Source organism: Triplophysa dalaica, chromosome 23 (assembly GCF_015846415.1).
Source record: "Triplophysa dalaica isolate WHDGS20190420 chromosome 23, ASM1584641v1, whole genome shotgun sequence".
Classification (NCBI taxonomy): domain Eukaryota; kingdom Metazoa; phylum Chordata; class Actinopteri; order Cypriniformes; family Nemacheilidae; genus Triplophysa; species Triplophysa dalaica.
The window spans coordinates 12550999-12572900 of NC_079564.1; the positions used below are offsets into that span (position 1 = coordinate 12550999).

The 21902-nt window shown below is 37.4% G+C and overlaps 4 protein-coding genes across 7 annotated transcripts in view; 3 read left to right on the top strand and 1 right to left on the bottom strand.

The window, feature by feature from the left end:
• Nucleotides 1-19285, bottom strand: part of LOC130413227 (meprin A subunit beta-like) — a 54162-nt gene extending 34877 nt beyond the window's left edge. The window contains exon 1 of the mRNA XM_056738288.1: nt 19261-19285. The gene's annotated coding sequence lies outside the window, so the exon portion shown is untranslated. The remainder of the gene's footprint in view (nt 1-19260) is intronic.
• Nucleotides 165-2535, top strand: enkur (enkurin, TRPC channel interacting protein). The gene is made up of 5 exons (XM_056738291.1): nt 165-359; nt 852-997; nt 1174-1403; nt 1930-2076; nt 2172-2535. The coding sequence occupies exons 1-5, from the start codon at nt 280-282 to the stop codon at nt 2349-2351; spliced, it is 783 nt and encodes a 260-aa protein (XP_056594269.1). The 5' UTR covers nt 165-279; the 3' UTR covers nt 2352-2535.
• On the top strand, nt 3297-9875 carry prtfdc1a (phosphoribosyl transferase domain containing 1a). Its single transcript, XM_056738292.1, has 9 exons — nt 3297-3358; nt 3446-3552; nt 4006-4189; nt 5335-5400; nt 6854-6871; nt 7648-7730; nt 7843-7889; nt 7994-8070; nt 9361-9875. The coding sequence occupies exons 1-9, from the start codon at nt 3311-3313 to the stop codon at nt 9406-9408; spliced, it is 678 nt and encodes a 225-aa protein (XP_056594270.1). The 5' UTR covers nt 3297-3310; the 3' UTR covers nt 9409-9875.
• Nucleotides 15337-21902, top strand: part of LOC130413224 (rho GTPase-activating protein 21) — a 77600-nt gene continuing 71034 nt past the window's right edge. For all 4 annotated transcript variants that reach the window (XM_056738280.1, XM_056738281.1, XM_056738282.1 and 1 more), the window contains exons 1-2: nt 15337-15648; nt 16963-17168. In XM_056738280.1, the coding sequence (XP_056594258.1) occupies nt 17097-17168 (72 nt within the window). In that variant the 5' untranslated portion in view covers nt 15337-15648; nt 16963-17096. The remainder of the gene's footprint in view (nt 15649-16962; nt 17169-21902) is intronic.

Consider the following 21902-nt stretch of genomic DNA (forward strand, 5'->3'; position numbering starts at 1 on the left):
GTTTCCTACACTGCATTAAACCGATCAAATCTTATTAATTTCTTTATTAACTTATGTATTGGAATAGACCGCATGTTATCATCATTTGACGATTTGACGAAAAAGTACATTTAAAGGGAACCTGTTTAATGTTGCTAGACAGCGGTTGCTATAGAGACGGTTGATAAACACCACTGAGTCTATCGGCCATCGCTCAACTCATAAAACACAGTGTAAAAACGACCTGTAGTTTGTATTATCTCGGTTTCTTTTATTGTTTTTTGTTCTATACCAGTCATCATGAGTGACATTATCTGTCCACCAGAGAGCATCTATAATCTCATTCCCAGAGAGGAAGACAAAATCATCAAATCGCCCAGGTAGAGACGCATTTGACTTCTCTTGTCATCCACTATTTTACCTGTTTCAAGATTTAAATGGTAGTTTATGGTTCGTGTGATGTTTTTAAGGGTAGCTGACAGATTCATGGTCTGATTTGGGTAAAAACAACATTACGTGAGATAAATTGTCAGGGAACAAACAAACAGTAGCCTACTGATAGAATAATGCATAGAAAAAAAACATTAAAGTAGGATAATAAAGAATGATGTTTTCACATTTCATAATTTCGTTTATGAAATGTTTCTTACATACATGAAAATATCAAAACAATAACCGATATAAATATCTTATATGACTGTCATTATCTCTTGACTGTTCTCTATAATATCATCCATAACATCTAGCGCCCTTTATAAATGATATTTCTGTATTTTAACTGACTGTCATTGAGCCAAAACTAATTTTCTGACTTTTGAGTGTTTGAAATGTAACCTTTTTCAAAGTCATTTGTCTTTTTCTCTGGTCTTCAGGTACATGTCAAAGTTTAGAGAGCAAGTGAAGCTGGAGAAAGACACGAATAAAGCCTCCAATAAAACAATGGGTCCAGCACAAATGGATATACCATCTCCAGAGAAATATCTACTTAAACGCTCCAAAGAACCTAAACTCCCTGAGAGTATGTACTGTTTTCGTTGTTTATTTATTAATAAATGACTTGTAATTTGAGATACATTTTCATATCATATTCGTACTTGTAGATGTTTTTGTTTTTTTTAATCATTTGTTGTTATTTCAAATGCAGAGATGTAGAGTCCCATGACACTAAATACTTTTTGTTTGTTATTGTTACAGAGAAATCCTTTCAATATGAAGACGTGACATGTAATAAACCAGCAGTCCCTGCACGAACAGACAAGCCACTCATGGGTGTCGAAAGCAACAAGAACTTTATTCAAACCAACGCCATTGAGAACATCATGGCAGTCCCTAGGAAACCACGGCCCACTTATGCTGATACCAAGAAGGGAGACAAACAAATCCTGGAAAATTCAGGTCTTGTCCCCAAATACATAAAGAAGAAGGTGAGAGATGTGTTGTCAGTTATGGGGAACTGTTAATGTACTTTACATTTGTGTAATCCTATAAACAAAATTACTAATTTTACATTTGTTCTCAGAACGTAGATATACAGTATCTATACACACACTCAAAGCCACTTTATTAGGTACACCTTGTACGTTCCCAGTTGAACCTGTTAAAGTACCGCCCCCTTCAAACATCTGACAAAACACAGACGACACAGACAACAAAACACAGACATATGACTCAGTTTCACTTACCGCTTGCGGTTCATGTCCGGCACCTTTAAGGGCTGGAACCGCTCCATTAATCAATATCAAACGATCTGCAAATCCAGTGTTATATCCACCATTTATACAACATCCATCACAAAAATGCCGTGAACGAACACACCTTAACTCCTCTCACTATCGCAAGAGTAACGTTGTAAAGTATTAGTTGTATTGTACTTTTGTGATTTTTTTCCCCATCTGACTGTAACATAAACATACTGTAAATGATAAAGCCGATAAATGTCTTTGTTGTCAGGATTATGGTCAAACTCCGCAGTATCTGCTACAGCGCAGAGACGATGTGAGGAAGGCTCAGAAGGAATTCAACAACTATGTGAAAGATCACATGGGAGATGGAGCTCTGAAACAGCTGTCTGACCCCGAACGCCACAAAATCCTGCAGGTAAACGGAAAAATCAAGTCTTTGCTTGTGAATTATTTTCTGTAAGGAGGCGTAATTGCCAAATGAAAACTTGATATTTAATGACATGTTTACAGGCACTGAAGAAGAACTGGGAAGATCTTCTTCACCAGTATCAAGGCCTCTCTGTTGTCACAGACACAACCCCCAAAAAATACAAAAAAGAGCGCCTGGAGCTGGAAATGAAGCAGCTGGAGAGAGACATTGACCTGATTGAGCGACACAAAACCATCTACATTGCTAACCATGGAGTGTGATGTTGTTTTGGTTGAGAGCTTCTGTATGTCTGACTGAGAGTCAAAATATATGTTAAACTGCCATTGCATTTTTGACGTGTTGTTTCGTCTAAAAAATGGCAATATATCAATCGAAAAGACTCAAGGAAAGCCTTACACAACTTAATGTTTGATTTGAAAAGAATAAAGATCATTGTAGATTAAACCATGAGTGGAAGTCTTTGTTGCAAAAATATATTCATTATATACATTAAATTATATTCAATGTTATTGTGATTGTGCTATTAGCTGTTTTAAAATGATCTGCCCAAACAGTATAAACAGTTTTCTGTTCAATTGAAAAAATATTTTTATGTTGAGTCATTATAATATTGTTTCATTTATGTTTTATCTTTTTGTCAGCGGTTCTTTGTAAAGCAAACATTACTTCACTCTTAAAACTAACGGTTCTTTGTCAGACTTTAGGCTTTGGTTACAAACCCTTTAACATCATTCACAAAACCTTTCTTGTGCACAAAAGATTCTTTGTAGTGGGAAACATTTCTACATTCTAGCATTGGCATAGCAAAGCATTTTCCTGCAGGTCATTTGTTTAGAATATTTGTGTCCAAATTCAGAGGAGCACTAGCGTGTGCTTTATTTAATCTATGTTTTGTGAGAGAATTCTCTTGTGTCTGTTGTATATTAATGACTTCAGTGTGACTTCAATTATCCAATTCAGCATACATTACATAACACTACATGGAATCTATGAGAGAGGTTTTTAAATTGTTTCGTCTTTCCATGCTACATCTAGTTTGCTCATAACTGTACACATTTCATTAACATTGATACTGAGAAATTTGTAAATATGCCAAACCTTCATGAAAATATTACAATATTTCAATAATAAAAGAAGGCTTGGAGACATTGCGTGAGGGCGGAGACACACACAGTTCCTCCTCTTGCTCGGAAATCCCACTTTATTCCCTTTTCACCGTATGAGCACTGATATGGCAGATGAGCAGAGGAATAAACAAGCCGTTGAGGTAAATATATGTCACATTGATTCTATTCATTACAGTTGTAATTGGAATGTTTTGCTCATGTTTATTTGATTTTTGGTAATAATGTAGATTAATGACGACTGGCCAGGTTACAGTGTAGAGTTGTTCAATTATCCTGAGCATTATCAAGGTGACCTGGAGTGTGTGTACATTCCTCATGGAGTCATCATGAACAGGTAACACTCTTTAAATATTGACTTTCGATGAGGAGAAATAAAATAGACATAAATGAAAGAATTGATGTAAAGTTAATATTGAAATATTTTTCTGTCCCCATTTTGCCTTACGATCCAGTAACAAATATAATCTGATATAATTATAATATATTTTCCGCATGTATGTATCTATTTATGTATGTTTTAATGCATATAAATAGTTTCTGATATAAATATATATTTTTTTCTTTTCTTTTATTATTTTTAGATTTTTTTGTGATATTGTTATAAATTGTTTGCAAGCAGCAACTGACACTATTAAGTTATTTGTTTGAAAATGTGTTTAGTTTCATGACTTGTGATCAGGTTCTAGACAAATGCGGGCTGCCACACTGCACATTCAGTTCATGTGACCGTTAAACAACATTCACATGACGTTCACACAGTTCTTGACATTTTAACTTGATTTGTTAGGATTGAGTGTCTGGCCAGAGACATTCTTGAAGACATTGGACATGGTGACATGATGGTCCTGTGCGTTCTGAAGGGAGGATATAAATTCTGTTGTGACCTGGTGGAGTCCATCAAAGCTCAGAGCCACAGCACTAACAGAAGTCTGACCACCAGAGTTGAGTTCATCCGCTTTAAGAGCTATATGGTGAGATGATACCGAAATCTTTCACATTGATCACACACTAAAACAATTCAACCCAGTCATGTTGCTCAGTGCAAACCTTAACACTAATGTGACCCCAGGCCACAAAACCAGTCTTAAGTAGCAAGGGAACATTTTTAGTACAAGACAAAAATACATTGTATGGGTCAAAATGATAGATTTTTCTTTTATGCCCAAAATCATTAGGATATTAAGTAAAGATCATGTTCCAGGAAGATAATTTGTAAATTTCATACCTTAAATATATACAAACTTTATTTTAGTAAGTGGATGGCCTGCCACAGTACCCTTGATTAACAACTTCAAAGGGAATTTTCTCAATATTCATTTTTTTTGCAGCCTCAGATTCGTGAGTTTTAAACTGTTGTATCCCAGCCAGATATTGTCCTATTCTAACAACTCATACATCAATATACATTTTATTTATTCAGCTTTCAGATTGTCAAAATCTCAATTTCGAAAAATTGACCAATAAGACTGGATTTGTCGTCCAGGGTCACAAATAAATTTGATATTTTGAAAGATTGTAAATGTTCAAGTGTAGCTGTAAGCTGCAGGGGGCGCTCTAGTGCTGTAAAATAACAACCACGACACTTGTGTTTAAACTATTAGAGAGTTTTTATTACCTTTTTGTGAACTATTTCGTTAATGCAAAGTAAATGTAAAAAGTATCTTTTAAATCTAGTTAATATAGACATGGCGCCATTGAAGTACTTTCTTAAAACAGGCTCTCTCATTGAACATTAATGTGTCAATGATAAAATTGTATTGCTTTTCACCATACCACGATTTATGAAGTCTCCTCAAACATTTACTGTGGAAGGGTGCAATTAAAAACTGCCAAAACTAGTCATAAAGGTGGGCAAAGTAGATATTGTTAGGTGTCTCTCCTCTGTGCCAGAAATCTATTTTTATTACTAAACCTTCATCTCAAGCATTGAAGAACCACTTCACCCCTTCACAGAGAAATAACTTGACCCCGAGCAGAGGACGTGACCCATTTATCTCAACAGACAAAGAGTAGCTTGTGTCTCACTGGTGTACAGTGCTCGATTGTGTCTTGTAAAATCATACAGTATGTGCTGTCAGACCCATAGCAGAGGACTTTAAACACTGTGTTTTTACAGAATGATCAATCTACTGAAGACCTGCAAATTATTGGACCCGAGGACCTCTCTGTGCTGAAAGGAAAGGTATCAGAATGAACCAGTTTGTTAATTCTGTTCACATGAGCTGGCATTTAAAAACATGTTATTTTAAGATTTTGTTTCACATTGATTCAGTGAAACATGCTTCATATTCCTCTGTCAGTAATGGGTTAGGAAGTAAATGATGCGCTGACTTTCAGTATGACAGTAAAGCTAGTCTTAATCTGTTTCAACGTGTCATTTATAAACTTCCACAGATTCTTAACACACACACAAATTGAAAAAGAAAGTGATGAGAGGCCAAGTATTGTGTTCCATACTCAAAATTTGGGCTCTGCATTTAACCCATCCAGATGCACACACACAGCAGTGAGTAACACACACAACCAAAGCAGTGAGCAGCCATTGGTGCAGCACCCGGGGAGCAGCTGAGGGAACGGTGAGCCTAGAGTCTCATCCGTGGTATTGAAGGTGGAGGTGCGCTGTGATCATTCACCCCCCCCCCCTACAATCCCTACTGGTACATAGGCTCGAATCAGCAACGTTTCAGTTGCAAGTCCGAGACTCTAACCATTAGGCCACTACGGCCCCTTAATACTGTATGTTAGAAGTGCACACTACAGTACACACTACAGAGTCCGATTCATTTATTATGTATCTATAAGACAAGGTTCTTCTAAAATGTTGGGGATATGTCTGCGGTTTTTAACAACAAAACACATCATTGTATTCTGCTCAGAGTCACTTTTTGAGAAGAAGGATGGGGACTTTTCTGATCTACCAGGACTTGTTTGTTGCTTGTTTGTTGCTTGCTTTTCCATTCTTTTCGTGTTATATTACAAATTATTGCAATTTGAGTATTACAGTTTCATGCATTAGATAATATTAAGGATATGACTCTTGCCCTTTTTTATGAGCTAAAGTAAAGATATGAATCAATTTCTATTCTATGTAATTGCTTTATAATTTTTCACTCAACACTTCGCAGAATAGCTGCTACCGTAAATAATTATATATTATATAATTGTAAAGCTCTTGAGAATGCAAATGTTTTCGTTTCAAAGGAATGCAGATGCTTTATTCTAAAAAGAAATGATTTCTCGTACATGTTAAATGGGAAGTCATGTTTTAAAATATTGTCAAGTTTTTCTATAGTCCCTTCTATAGTTACTTCTGTACTGTACATCTACCTCTCTTATAATCTGAGGTGCGTGAAATTCTATGGTGAGACTACTGTGATATACCACGCGAAAGCTTTTCATAAAAGTTTCCTTTACAAAAGAGAACAGTTCAGTCTTTGGCAGATCTTTGGTGACTGTACTTTGCTATGGAAACCTCTACATTACTTACAACAATCACAAAGGGTGTGGTTATCATTTTCTGAGGATAAAATCCCGATTTTCTCTAAACATCTCTGCTGAACTTGGATGATGGTTGAATATCTTTTACAGTTTTTTTTATTCTGACACCTTCTCTCTTTTTTCCACATGAATCGCAGAATGTCTTGGTTGTCGAGGTAAGAAACAAGTGTAATTATTTTGGGTGTGGAACGGAGAGAAATGCAGACTAATTAAATAGTTGTTAAAATTTGTTTATCGGGGAAAGAAAACACGAACATTTGAAAGAATACAAATAACAGTTTTATCTGATTAGGCCTTGCTTAATATTACACTATTATGAAAAATATTTAAGCTAAGAACCGGAAAAAGAGTGATCTCAGTATTTTTGTTTTGTCTTAATGGTTATGTAAAATTCTCATGGCCAATGTTCAGGGGTAGTCTGGGATTTGACTGGAAAACAAAACAGGGGAAAGGTATTTTCCTTTCAGATCACATTTAACATCAGATATTTTCCAGTCTGAAATCACCCATGTTGATCACTCAATAGCATGTGCACATGTGTGTTGTTCTATTGACTGAGAGGGCTGGGAATTTATCATTTCCCCCCATCAACTCTTGCTTAACTCTTAAAGTCTTGCCCAATGTTTTGTGTGTACTTTGCAGTTATTTTGTGCAAAACTTTCACTTTTAGTTCATTTGTTTACATTCTTCTCTGAATCATTAGCTTTGTTTTACCCTAGTGAGCTCCCTATTTAGAAAGCAAAATGATATGCGTGCCTTATAGAAAGTGTAGATTGCAAGTTGAGAGAATTCAAATGAAAACATTCACAAGTACATTTTCAAGTTCTACTCAACTCATTTTTAGTTGCTTTCTTTGTAAAGTGTATACGATCAGTCACATATGTTTCATTGCAGTTTGGATAAAGTTAGTGAAATATTGATCTCCTCGCAGGCAATAGTGGACACAGGGAAGACCATGAGAGCTCTTCTACAGCATGTGAACTCCTTCCAACCCAAGCTGGTCAAAGTTGCAGGGTGAGAGCAGACTGGAGAAAACCCTGACACGCTCATGACCAAACAAACATTTTGTAGATTTGAGTGAGGTTTTAGATTTGAGTTGGTGTGATGGTGTGTTTCTGTGTCTCAGGCTTCTGGTGAAGCGACTTCCTCAAATGGCTGCAACTCTCCCGGACTGTGAGTACTCGAGTTTGCTCAGTGAATGAGAATGTATCATCAGCAGATCATTTCTCACTCAGGGTGGAGTGATTCTGAGTGTTGTCATGTGTTTCTCTTCAAAGATGTTGGATTTATCATTCCCAATCGCTTTGTGGTGGGTTACGCTCTGGACTACAATGAATACTTCAGAGACCTCAACGTAAGAGCTCTAATCACATCAATTCTACTTTCTTCAACTGTTTTTATACTTTCATGACCTTTTAGAGATTGATAGTGTCCAGAGTTCAGATGATAGTAGAATTTTGGACTTTCAAACCACTAACGAAATTTGACCACAGAGTTTGGCATTACTCTTATTGATGTGTTTCTTATATATTATTACATGTATGAGCAAACTGGCTAGATATGCTTTGTGTCCCTGTGATGTGATGAGCGCACCTTCAGCCTTCAGAGAGTAGCATTTGCAGTGACATTTTAAAGGAAAGATGTTTTAAGCCATGAAGTCGTAAAGCAACGGCTGTACTATGGCAAGCAGAATCAAGAAAGAAAACGAAATTCTTGATTCGGCTTGCCATAGTACAGCCGTTGCTTTACGACTTCATTGCTTAAAATGTCTTTCCTTTAAAATGTCACTGCAAATGAAACTCTCTGAAGGGTGAAGGTGCGCTCATCACATCACAGGGACACAAAGCATATCTTTTACATTTTACATTTTTCATAGTGAAAATGTAATTACTGATTTCAAAAATAGCAATTGTTACTAGTAGAAATTCCATTCTTGATATCAAGAATTATAATTTTTACCAGTAAAAATGTAATTGTTGATATCAAAAAATCATATCCTGAGAATGATTAAAGGTAATTCGGCTTGCCATAAATGGCTGATAACTAAAGCTTGTCAGACATAGCAACAGGAACGAAGGGGGCAGACTTTTGCGAAGGAGCAATTTTGGACCAGTAACTTTTCACAAAAAATGACACACTGTAGCTTTAAATGCAAAGACATTCAACAATAATCAAAACTCGTTACTGTATACTGTGTTACATCATAACATAACGGAAGAATCTCGAGTTCATCTGAATCTGCACGATGCATGAACTTCACAGTAATATATTTAGCAAGGCTTGGTGAACATCCAAATTTGGCATTAATCTTTCCCAGAAAACTCTAATCAGTAGTTCATATCATGTGTGCAGCTCCCCCTAAAGCATTAAACATGCTGAAAAACATCGCACTGCAGACAAGCACAAGGAAACATATTTCAATGACACACTCAATTATTTTAACCAAGTGTTCTGTCAAAAAGGGACAAACCCAACTGTTGGTCTATAAATGCTGGGTTGTTTAGCCCATTGCTGGGTCAAATATAAACCATTTTGGTTTGGAACTGGATCGGCCTTTTTTGTCCCAACACTGGTTGATTTTTACAGTCTACTTTTAATGTTTTATTTATCATTTGACTCACAAAGTGACTCTTTCTCTTCACAGCACATCTGCGTCATCAGTGAGATGGGGAAACAGAAATATAAAGTGTGATAAACTCCTCTTTTTGAGAGGAATTGCCGTTATGAATGTATACCTTATTCTAACACAAGAGGATGTGTTTGCATATGTGAGATGGGATTTCTGGAACAGATGCTGAATTATCTCTGATGTATTATATAATGGCTTTTGTAGCAATGGATAGTCATTGCGGTACTGACACGTGACATGATGCAGAAAGTAGAATTACTGTTCAGTTTTACATTCTCTACCACTTTCTGGGACCCAGCAATTCACTTTTGTCATGCCACTGTTATGTCCTTTTAACTCATTAAAATCTAAAGCGAAAGTTCACCTAAAATGAAACATAATAATGATTTCACACACAAACATTGGTAAGTCACCTTTAAATTTAACTGTATGAACTTTCTGACTTTTGTGTTGCTCTAAAGAAAGTCATACAGATTTGGAACAATGCGAGTAAAATAAAAAGGCATCTAAATAAAGAACATCTGAACAGCCATGAATAAAGATGATTTATTGAACATTTCTATTCAAACTTTGGATCATGCTGTTATTCTAGCGTCTGGTCTGGGGTTTGACCTCTTTCTCAGTGTACACCCAGCAGACAAAAGACATGAGGGTTTGATTTACTTTACAACCTGCTGTGGTTATCTCACATCTCTGACAAGCCATGAACATGCTGTAAATTTACTGTGCTAACTGACAACTCAAAGCTGATGTTCTCTGACAAAAAGAAAATATGCTGCTCATCTGCTTCGGATCTGATGTCTCTAACACGACTCAAGGACATTTAAAAAATATTCTTGTTGCTACAATTAAAGCAAACAATAATCAATTAGTCAAACATATTCTCTTTGTGTTCGAGGGAGGTTATGATTCTGCATGGTTCATTTAAACTGTTGAGTGAATGCTGTTTGAGCCGTACACAGCGCTTTCCATGACTGAGTCTGGGCGCCAGGCGGGTACAAATGCCAACGCTCACCATCTGCCATCAGTTACTGCACCTCATGACTGGAGAATGCGGCGCTGCACTGCATACGCAATTACACTTTATTTAATTTAATCAAATAACAATGCATGACGATAAAGTGGATCATTATTTGTCCTGTGAGCGTAGTTTAACCATCACAGACCAAGTTGTACAGTTGTTGAAAGCATTTAATTAAAGGCTATTATTCACTTAATATGAGTTAAAACTCAATGGCCCGGTTTCACAGACAAGGCTTTCAATATCTTAAGCATTACAATGGCTTAGTTAAACTAGCTTATTTTTAAAATACCATTGATAAAAACATTACTTGAGACAAAACAATGGCAATGACATATTTTAAGATATGTCAGAGCAATATAATTTCAGTTCAGACAACTCTGAACTCTTAGTCTGAGACTAGTTTTAAAGAGTAAATACCTCATGATTCTTTTTCCTTCGAATCCCCTCCTATCCTCCAGCCTAGTGCCATGGGATTGGTCCGATGGTGTAGTCTGTTGCGATTGATTGATGTGCCGCAGACGGAACGCCTATCATCATAACGGGTCTGCTATGATTGGTCGAACTGGTTCATCATGTGTCGCATATAAACGCCTGTATCAATACTGGATTACGGTTTTCATGTGGTTGGATATTATAAAGTGTATAGATAGAGGCGGCAGAGATTTTACCTTACCAGTTTTAGCCCGAGTCTGATGTCGGACTTACAGGTTTTGATTCGATGGAGCTAACAGGTCCAAATAAAGTTGGTATTTCCCCTTCTTTCAAAGTTAGTCGTTTAACATATCCTGCAGTAAACACGCCAAGATTATTGAAGCAATCTTCGTTGAAATGACGTTCGCATAGTCAAACTCAGGGGTTATACTCCTTTGGTGTCGTTTGAAAAATGAACTGTAAGCATTGTTTCCTCAGAAGTTCTTCCTTTGGTAGTTTAAATAAGACGGACTTAGTTTCAGAATGTAGAACACAGGTTCTAGACATAAACGAGCGACATTGTTTGGGGGAGGAGAGGGAAGTTTTCGAGGCAGTCCTAGCAAAACATAGGCGGGTACTATTTCTTGTGACGTAGCCTACTGTAGATACGCAGCGGTTAGAGACTCGAACTAGGTCGCGTCTCGTTTGCGTGATTCAGAGTCGACTCCCTTTTTTCTGAGCCAATAACTTTGTTATTCATTCACCTTCGGACTAACAACTTGGTAGACTGCTTAGTTTCAAACACGACAACATAACATAATGCATGAAATTCAATTTTCATGATCTTCTTACTCTTTACGCCTTGTCTGTGAAATTGGGCAAATATATCAACTCCTCACACCGTGTCTAAACCGGACGCAACACAAGGCTTGTTCAAATGGGAATGTCGTGTGAACAAAAAAAATATTATAATGGGTTCTAATGGGGTCTCTTTTGTCGCATCGCGTCGCACCACGTCGCACCACGTCCGCTGTAGACACGGACCACATTTACACGGACAACAATAATCCAATATTAACACGATTAAGACAATAATCTGATTAAGAATGGACCATGTAAACAGATCTTTTTGATTAGCTTAATCCATTTAAACTCATAATCGTAGTTAACACAAATCAAATTAAGATGGGTGGAGTACTCCTAGTTTAGACGCATTATCAAAGTGTGGTTTAGACATGTACACCGCTAAATCGCACTATTACCAGCATGGCTTCAAGCAAGAAAGCAAATTTTTGGTCCGAACGGGAAACAAGAAAGAAGCCAACAATTCTAGAAAATAAATGAAACACCAAAAACTGTTTGTGGTACCATGGTGAAGACACACTGTTTGTTGATACATGAATTCATAGAGGGAACATATTGAAGCACATCCATCATAAAAGAAATCAGTATGACTTCAGTAGGTTAATAAATGTCTTCTGAAGGGAATCGATACATTTGCGATTGTTATGTTGCACCTCTAACTAGACAATAACAGACAGCCCTAAGTTACGTTTAAATATGGCACCATCTTGAATCTCATTGGTTCCCGTGTGTCTAGTATGTAGTTGTCTTGTGTGTTGTGCAAAAATGGTTAAAAATTGAGACATACAAAATGATGGGACATAATTGCCTATGTCTATTATTCCTTTAACTTGGCCACCTTACATGTCTCAAATAAAAGTTTACAAATCCAGTGATTTTACATTTTTCCCTATTAGTTTTCTTCAGTTTCCTGAAAGACTGATAGAAGCGCCCTCTACAGTGTTTGTCTAGATCAGATAATAATTTAGCCTGGGAATGTACTTTCTGAAAACACATTTAAGGGTTGAAAAAGAAAATCCATCATCAATACCATTGTTTGGGCATTGAGTTCAAAATGACATTAAACGGCTAGACATATGGAGTTTTGTGGTTAATATTTGTATTTATTGGTTTTATTTATTTATTGGTTATATTTTTATTAAGCGTTTAGTTATTGGTTTTGCATTCCTGTTGTTCACTAAGGTGTTCTGGGTGGTTATGCGATGTCTAGTGGGTTGTGAATGAATGGTGGTTGCAAATCTGTGTCAGATCCCTCCTTCAATCTACTTTTTTGACAGATAGATTTCAGAGAAATAGTTGTGTTTGATGAGGGATTAAACAGTTCCCGATGACAGCTTAATGCTCGAGTCAGTAGGAGAACATGGAACCAGAGATGACAGGAAACCCCTTCAGGGAATGAACCATGTTAATGCTGTTACTATATGTGATAGCATAGCGGCGAACGTCTATTGTAGCCCTGAAAAGGGTTAAACGTGAAGATTAGCACAACTAATAAAGAAAGGAAAGACAAATCTACAACCTTAAATGTATCAAGTTGCTGTTATATACAATACGTTCATATAGGCATCGATGTTACGTGCTAAAAAAACCTCATGTAAGTAAAGGACTTTGAAACAGAGGGCTCTTTTATTTAGAGTATCCAATGCATAGGTAGGGATTACCCAAAAAACATCTCTTGTCCTCTGGATAAAGAGGCATTTTAGGTCTATGTGACAGTGGTGACAAAGTCACTCTTTGTTGGTTTGGCTGTGACTCGCTCACTCTTATCAAACATCAGCTCTTAGAAACGGTTAACTTCCTTGACAGATAAACTCTGCACACCTCTGTGGGAGTCTGACACTCTCCCATCGGTCCAAATCAAGAGAGCCACAAACAAAGACACAGGTGAGTTTGTCATGCTGACCAGGGCCTCTGAGGTGCAACATCACCAGAGAAGGCTGGTAGAAAAAAGACATACAAAAGACACAATAAACACTGCACCTTTGAGTCTCTTTGTATGAAGACCATTGGAAAAGAGGATACAGTTTCACATCACAATGGATGCCAATGTCCCGATTGGATGCCAATGCCCTTTAATAGCCCTTTAAAATGAATTATAACTTAATGCATATCATAATCACTTCCATTCCATATGAATTAGAAATGTTATGGGTGGATAGTGTTCACCTAATGGAAAATTGTCCCTTTTGTGTTCCCCTTATCTGGTCCTGGGCTAGGGGCTAGTTGCTTGAGACCATCTTAGGAGCAGTTTAAACCAGCTAAGGACCAGCACATGACAATCCAGCTTAAATCAACTCAAACCAGAACTTGCTTCAAAACATACCAAACCACCATTTGGTGTTTGTTAACATAACAAAAACTCAAAGAGAAAAAAAATATACCGTGATCATCATTGGTAAGTCATTAAACTGTCAGTCGGGTCAAGTGTCACAGTGTGGATAAAAAGACTTTATTAATATTCTAGTTTGTGTTATAAGTTGTATTCTGTTGGATATCTTACCAAAGTAGTAGTAAGCCTCACATTGTCTCGGTTAATAGTACACCAGGCCTCCAAACAAAAGAAACAAGCTCTTTGAGATTTAGGAGGCGTCCTTTCAGAAGAGTTGTTCTTTTGTTTCCAATGCATTGTGCTGAAAAGAGGCAAACAAAACACTGCTAGCCGATGTCCTATAAAGCTGCATGCATCCCTTCATGTTCTTTAAACCCACAAAGATGCAGTTTGCAGTGCTGTAGTATCACTGTTAAGAAGTTGTATAATTTACTGCTTTTTGCAATATAAACTGTATCACCTTTAAAAAGGGACATCTTTAATTTCAGAATGAAGAAAATAAATGGCAATATTATCAGGTTAATTCAACCACCAGAGAGCTCAAAAACCTTTGCCTTAACATTCTGACATGCCACAGATTTTAAGAAGTAGACATGTTTAATTGTGATTATATCAATGTTTCTGAGAACTCGTTGTTTGGTAGAAATTCTTGGGAAAGCATCTGACGATTTGTTAAACACAAACACACAGAGAAAAATACTTAGACATTTTAATTTTCTGCAGTTGAAATGTTTACAACAAGATCGGATCTTCTGTTAGATTGTATCTCCAGTTGGTCTCATTATAAAGCTTCTGATGCAGTTGAATTACACAAACCATCACAATCCGCATTAATAAACATTGACTGGGAGTAATAGAGCAGAAAATACATACGCATGTGCCTCTTACATAAGAAGAAATCCGGTTGGTTGAAATCTTAAAGAAAAATTGAATATCGCATGCTATTGGTCAGCAGACCGGCGGGTAGTCCGCAGGGCGGGATTTGAAGGCCAGTCAATGTAGAATTCTGTTAAGATTGGGGTGTTCGATTCATTGTAGGGAATCGATTCAAAGGTTCGCTTCAATGATGTCTTCAAACTAACCGAGTCATTATTTGACCAGGACGTCCCGCATTTTAGATGTTTTTTTCGAAGTAATTTGAGTTAGACAAAAGCTAAAGTTTCGTTTATGTTATTTCAGTTTATTTCGAGTCAAAAAACATGTAATGTAATGTAGATTTATAAAGTGAAACTGTTTACGTTGTATTTCGTAAGGACAACGGTCTTCAACGACAAGTTCCACAGTGGAATGATTCACAAATCAAAGAGAGTCGGTTCGAATAAACGAGTCCGTTCACAAGAACGATTCCTCCGCGAATCGGACCTCACTAGAATCTGTCGCTCCGCCAGCTGGAAGGAACCGAGATCAATCTGCTCGCGTTTAAATCGATGATACAAACGTGCGCTGCATTTTTAACGATCGTCATTCTTCGCGTCCGTATCAGTTTGATGCTGTTACGCCTGTGCTTTTATATTTCAATATGAAGATTCTCCTTACGCTTTGTAATACTGGATACAATCTGGGGTCGATAGATAGAAAATCGATCGCAACGCATCTCGTATGTGGATATTAATCGCGTGTTTGGCACCGAAACGATGCATTTTGATTCATGGTCATCTCACACTAAACGGAACAGGTAGGTGTCTTATTGACCACATCGCTTACACTTTAAAATCTCAGTCAGTCTACTATCGTTAGTACACAGGAATGGGAATGAGAAGGTGTCGTTGCCATGCCATGTCAGAAAGGGAAAACGGTGGATGGTGGTGATGAATATTACGCGAGATGCTGCTGGCAGAGGACATTCGGATTGAACTGACTCGGTCACATTGTTTGTCTGATCAACGATAACAAACAATATGATAATACACAACAACACATTCCTGTCACGATCAGACATCCAGCGCGTATTTAAAGCGTCTGACAGAGCATGTCCATTGTGCTGGACTAACCCTCTCTTCTCGTTTAGACCGAAGTCACTGACAAACAAGCAAAGGAATACCCCACACTTCAGTGTAATACATGGAAATGACCAGAAATGAAATACTTATGATAGACAGACAAGCTTTTCATATTACAGTATATCAGTCACAGATGGGCATACTGCGCTTCATCATACCAATAATACAGCATTCAGTTGACTCTGAATATTAAACATATGTTTACTAACGTAAGTGGGGTGATGTTTATTTTCCCCAAATCTCGAGTACACAAATAAGTTATTTTCTACCATGCTTTGCTCTGTATTAAGCCTGCCCTCCTCTCTACATTATACTGTTATTTGCTGCTTTAATTTGCTCTATTTTGGTCTAAATGTCATCTTTCTACTTTATTCTCTTCTTCTCCTCTTTATTGTTTAGCCTGCTGAACTGAACTCCTCAATAACTGCACTTGACCATCATTTAATGAAATGAACCACGTTTGGTTTTATTTGTTCAAATAGCATTTGCCATGGTCTCACCACAAGGGTCTAACCGTGGTATCTGTTATAAGACTTTTAATACAAACGTCAATCAGTCTGCCACAAAAATATAGTTATTACACTTTTACTATACTGAAACCATGTGTAATTTTCCTAAAGAATGCTTTGTTAGCTACTGTACTGAAAACACATCTCTTCTGTCAGCACCTGACCGATCAGATCTCTTTCTATCAAAAAATATATATATTTTCCTTTGTATTCTGTGCTGGGCTAAATGAGACCAGTTTTGTTGCACTGATGCTTTTTTTGTCCTTATGATGTTCCAACTGCTTCCATTGTTCACCTCATTTGTCGCTTTGGATAAAAGCGTCTGCTAAATGACTAAATGTAATGTAATGTACTGTATCGGTATGCCAGCTCCCCTCTGCTTTTATCTGCTGTACTCTGATGTTATAACCGGTGTATTTAAAAGTGTTTGCTAAATGAATGTCTGTCCTCTACTCTTTAGTAACTTTTCTTTGGTCGCAGGACTGTGTTGTGGACGACGGGCATGAAGAGTTCAGACGGCGTGGATTAGATCGTTTGGAATATAGGACTTTGATTTCTCTTGTCTCCATGTTGGCCTTCAGAGGACCTTTGCATTTGTGCTCTGAAATGAAATAATGGCAACGTGTCGGGCTGCGTCAACGCACCACGATGAGAAGACAAATCCAGCTGTGTCACCAGTTTGCAAGGTAAGTGAAAGTGCAATGAAAGTTAATCAGTTTAAGGGTTTTAATGCATTTCAAGCATTTGTTCTGTGAAACAATTTTATGAAGAAAATCTACTTCCTAAACTTGCATCATTACATGCACAGTATTTGAACTGTGTTAATATTTGTCTCTATCATCAGAATTATAAGAATTCTTGTTTATGTAATCTCAGTAATGTCTGAAGCATCAGTGCCGCCAGTGCTGTAATGTCACTTTCTTGAATACTAGAACAACACCGGCAGTTGTGACTCTACTCTGATGTGCGTCATTACATCATCACTGAGAGCCTGACTGATGAATGCATTTCATAAAACGCAGGGCTTGGATTAACCTATCAATTAGAGTGGATCCAGTCTGTGTTTATATTCTCTTTACAGAATAAAATGAGTGTTATAACTGTACGGGATCAGAGATGTGGGGGGTAGCAGAGTAGACAGTAGTCTGTTAACATGTGGACAGATCACTTAGCATGTGTTGAAAGAGCATCAATCCTTAAAAAGTCAGTGTTCAAACACAGCAGTGAAACTGCTAAAAAAATTAAACAACACTGCGTTATTTTACTGTAGACTTGAATAATGTAAAATCTCTGAATACTCTGTTTGGTTGCACATAGTACACACAGTCAGACGGTTTCAGATCATTAGTTGTTATAATCTGGTTTGGTTTTGGGGTCTTGGTTGTCTTAGTCCAGTGTGCATCCGGTCATCCGCTTGCTGTCCACTAATGAGGTTAAACAATAACTGAAGCTCTCAGCAGGTGTCTGAAAATTCCCCAAGCAGACTCATAAAAAAGCTTTTATCCACACTATTAAATAATACACTCTGTTCTTGTACTCTTTCTTTTGTGGGCTCGAGTAAGCTCCATGACCCTTCCACCAGCATGATTCACATCTTCATTAATATTTCAGTATAATAATAGATTATATTTGAAGTGATATTCAGATTTGAGTTATGTTCCAAAGCTTTTGAGCTGCCTTGCAGACTACTGCCTATATGGACAAACATACCACTGACATCAAGGATTTCACTTAGCTTGTTTTAGGGGATTATGGAATACGAATAGTGCTTAGAATCAATTTAGATGTGACACTGTAAAAAAGACCATAAAATTATGTTTTTTTTATACACCAGTTGCTAAGGCAATACACGTCACTCTACAATTATTAATGGTTGTTTTTTAAATGTTGCATGCGTCTTATGTCGACACTGTGTTAGAATAGCTTAAAAGGTGTTATTATATCACTGCAAATATCTAACCAGATATTGTCTAATTTCTTTGTTTATATGTGTTTGCAGTTCCTCATGGTTATTGTTGGTACCGTTTGTGTTCACGCCTGTTATTGCTTGTTTAATCCATTATCACCCTGGAGTCCTCCACTTCATGTCAAACATGAGTTAACCAGCTTTCAACCTCGATAACCCCCCCCACACACACTCAAACTAAGTGAGATTAGGTTACATATATTATGCAGGAGTGCCTCAATCATAAAGCTTTTTTTGATGTACTTCCTTGTAGGGAACTGGCAGGTGCAGGACTGTACCTGCATCTACAGGATCTCCCCTGACACTTATTAGACATCTCCTAGGGTTTAATGGGCCTGGCGGTCTCAGGTGGACCCAACGTTCTGTTCCATCTAGTCCTCCATGTCTAATGAGGGTGATAGGAGGGCGTCTCTGTCTGTCTGTCTCTCTCTCTTTGTGTCTCCCTCCCTCGGTCGCCCAGCCCCCTGTATGCGCACCAGGGCCATGGAGGGTAATTAAAGCCCAGCTGCTCTTCGCTGTTACACCTCCCCTCACACACACAGTGTGGTGTTCCCCCTGGAGGTCACCTTGTCTGACTTATCTGACTTCCACATTTGTCTCTAGACTTCCAATTGGAAGTGTATTTTCTTTGATTTGTAAATTGTTTCTTTTATTCACCTTAAAAGAGGCAGCTATTAGTTAACCATTCATAGGTATTATTATTGTTTTCCAAAGAAGTGTAAACGCTGTGGGTCTTTGGTGCTTTCAAAGTGTTGCTCGCTTGTCTGAAATAAAATAGTAACATCATCCAATGAGCTTTGGCAATGGCAAACCTGTTTGTGACTCTGTCTTCTGTGGAATTCAAAAGAAGATATCTTGAGAACGTTGTGGTGGTTTTGTGTCCATACAATGGAAGTCAATGGGGTTCGGTGTTGTTTGGTTACCAATGTCTTTTGTGTTCTGAAGAATAAAGAATGCAATACAGGTTTAGAATGGCATGGGGGGAATACATGATTTTTTATTTACCTATGCCTTTAAAATACAACTCACTTTATCTGTGAATGGTTTGCTGAAAAAAGCAAGGGTTTGCAGGGCTTTACAGTGCGCACATTTTACAGAAAAAGTAGTTTTTTGGTATGAATAAATGTACAGTAATAGTGTAGCACACGTGCGATACAGTTTGCCAGGTGCAATAGACAGAGCCGCTTGTTTGTGTGAAGAGTGTTTGTCGCTGGCATTGTTAGTGTGTGAGGTTAACTATTGACGCACCACTATTTATTTTCATTTTTATTTAGTTTTTGCAATTAAAATTTGTCTTCCGACTGCATCAAGTCCACATATCTAGAGCCCTATGATCTACACGGTGTAGGTAAACATGTAAGGAATAACAAAAGCTGAATTCCACATTTTAAATATGACCTCTGCTTGTTCTGCGAGTCTTTGATTGAATCAGTTGCAAACTTTAACATGTTACAAGCGTGACACTTGTGGATTTGTCTGTAGCTTACAATACGAGGACATGAACACATTAGCTTCATCCACAGAGTTGTTCTAAGGTTATTCTACGAACATTTCAATGTGTGAGTGAAGCTACTGTCAAACACGCTGAAACTCAAGCGGCTTTGCGACGACCCACCTAAATATTGAACCATGAATTTGAACCAGATGATACAATAATTAACTATACATTCAAAAACTGTAGTAAACACTATAGTATACTTCACTTTTTACTATAGTAAGGCTCAAATATACTATGGTACACAAGAATTTCACTGCAGTTTACTGTAGAAAATACTATAGTTTATTACAGTATTTTTATGGACAACTGTATTTTCTACTGTATATTAAAGCATTGAAAATACAGAACCTTTTTAGTTAAAAAATGAATTTGGTATAAAGAAAACAATGATATGGCCCTAATTTATCCATTTGTATAACGTTATGTCCTTTATCCATTACCTGTCTATTTATGTGATGACCTGCACTTTTCTTTTTAAAGATGATAACAAACGTATATTTGTGCTACAACTGTTTCGCCTGTGCTACGATACTTTAACCTTCTGTTGCACCGGTGCTATGTGCAAAAAAGTGACGGACAGCCCCAATGCTTTTGTAGATCATGTGGACACGCCCTTTATAAACAGCCCTTTTAAATCTGACCACTGTCCTATTGAATCAAACAGGTTAAACCATAAACCATTGTTGACGTGGGATGTTTGTGTCCAGCCCTCCATCTGCTGATGCTGTTTTCAGTGCATTGATTTCTGTTGTCTGTTCAGATAAACAGAGGGTGATAGTGAGTTAGCTGCTGGATTTCTGTATGTATGTGGAATCACCTCTGCACTGACTGCACTGACCGATATACTGTATACAGTCTTGAAAATTAACTCGAAAGTGAACCAAAATGTGAAATACTCTTCATCACTGAATCCTTAACCTCTTTGATTCAATCAGTGGCGTAACATAGTGATGACGGCCCCAGTTGAGGCTTGTTATTGCGAATTTATCAAGTATCTTAGCACTACTTATATTGTATTATTTATATTAATATAGTCACTTCATCGACAGGGACATGCTTGCGATGTGTGCGCCGTCTGTAATCACGCACTAGATTCAATAGTTGTCAGTAAATAAGCTCAATGTGCCAGGCCCTGACCGGAATCCACTCTGGAGACAGACATTTCTCTCTGTAAGCCTGTCAGAGATTCAGGCTTCCTCTGGGAAACATCAGGAGCGTTTCATTTAAAGACTTCCCCTGTGTAAACAAAACAGCCACTTATCCCATTCTCAATTATTATTCAGCCAAGCCTTTCAGACGCTCATGTGTCTCATCTGGATAGAAAAACTTTCAATCATAAAGCAATTGTTGCCATTAAGATTATAATGTGTATTTAATCATTTGTTTAACATTTATATTTATAATTCATAAATAAATGATGGAAATATGCTTAAAAGTGATTATTGATTGTGTTTTCCACAGTGGCTTTCACTGAAGGATCACATTAAGCATATTTAGTAATTGAGGAATATTACACATCTGTGTCTTATCCTGCCACCTGTACAGCGGATAAAACACGGATGCAGCTCATTACATGATGATGCACGGTTACCATGGGGAATGTTTACAGATCGAGCAGGAATGCCTCTGAAGGATGCAGTATGCTACTTTATTCTCTCTTCTTACTTTTCACTAAGCTGAGACCAAAAGTCCATATGAATGAAGAGATGCTTGTTAGACTTTCATTCACATTTAATCTGACGCTTTAACAATGAGATTTCCTGTGCTTTTTCTACGTTTAACAAATACACACCTCAGTCCTCTGTAAATCCTTCCATTTTTATCCAGCCTGCTGAATCTAGTCCTGATTAAGTGAGTGTTTTGTATAACTTTAGCATAGCATGTGATGCGGACCACAGCCATAAAGCAATATTTGAGTTGTTTGCCTGTCACACATATATTTTTGTTGGGATGAAT

Excerpts from the sequence above, each read along its gene's own strand:
- prtfdc1a (XM_056738292.1), top strand. The coding sequence starts at position 3,311 with ATGAGCACTGATATGGCAGATGAGCAGAGGAATAAACAAGCCGTTGAG. Across the intron at positions 3,553-4,005 it reads CATGGAGTCATCATGAACAG|GATTGAGTGTCTGGCCAGAG; the intron begins GTAACACTCTTT and ends TTGATTTGTTAG. Across the intron at positions 7,890-7,993 it reads GGCTGCAACTCTCCCGGACT|ATGTTGGATTTATCATTCCC; the intron begins GTGAGTACTCGA and ends TTCTCTTCAAAG.
- enkur (XM_056738291.1), top strand. The coding sequence starts at position 280 with ATGAGTGACATTATCTGTCCACCAGAGAGCATCTATAATCTCATTCCC. Across the intron at positions 360-851 it reads AAAATCATCAAATCGCCCAG|GTACATGTCAAAGTTTAGAG; the intron begins GTAGAGACGCAT and ends TCTGGTCTTCAG. Across the intron at positions 998-1,173 it reads AGAACCTAAACTCCCTGAGA|AGAAATCCTTTCAATATGAA; the intron begins GTATGTACTGTT and ends TTATTGTTACAG.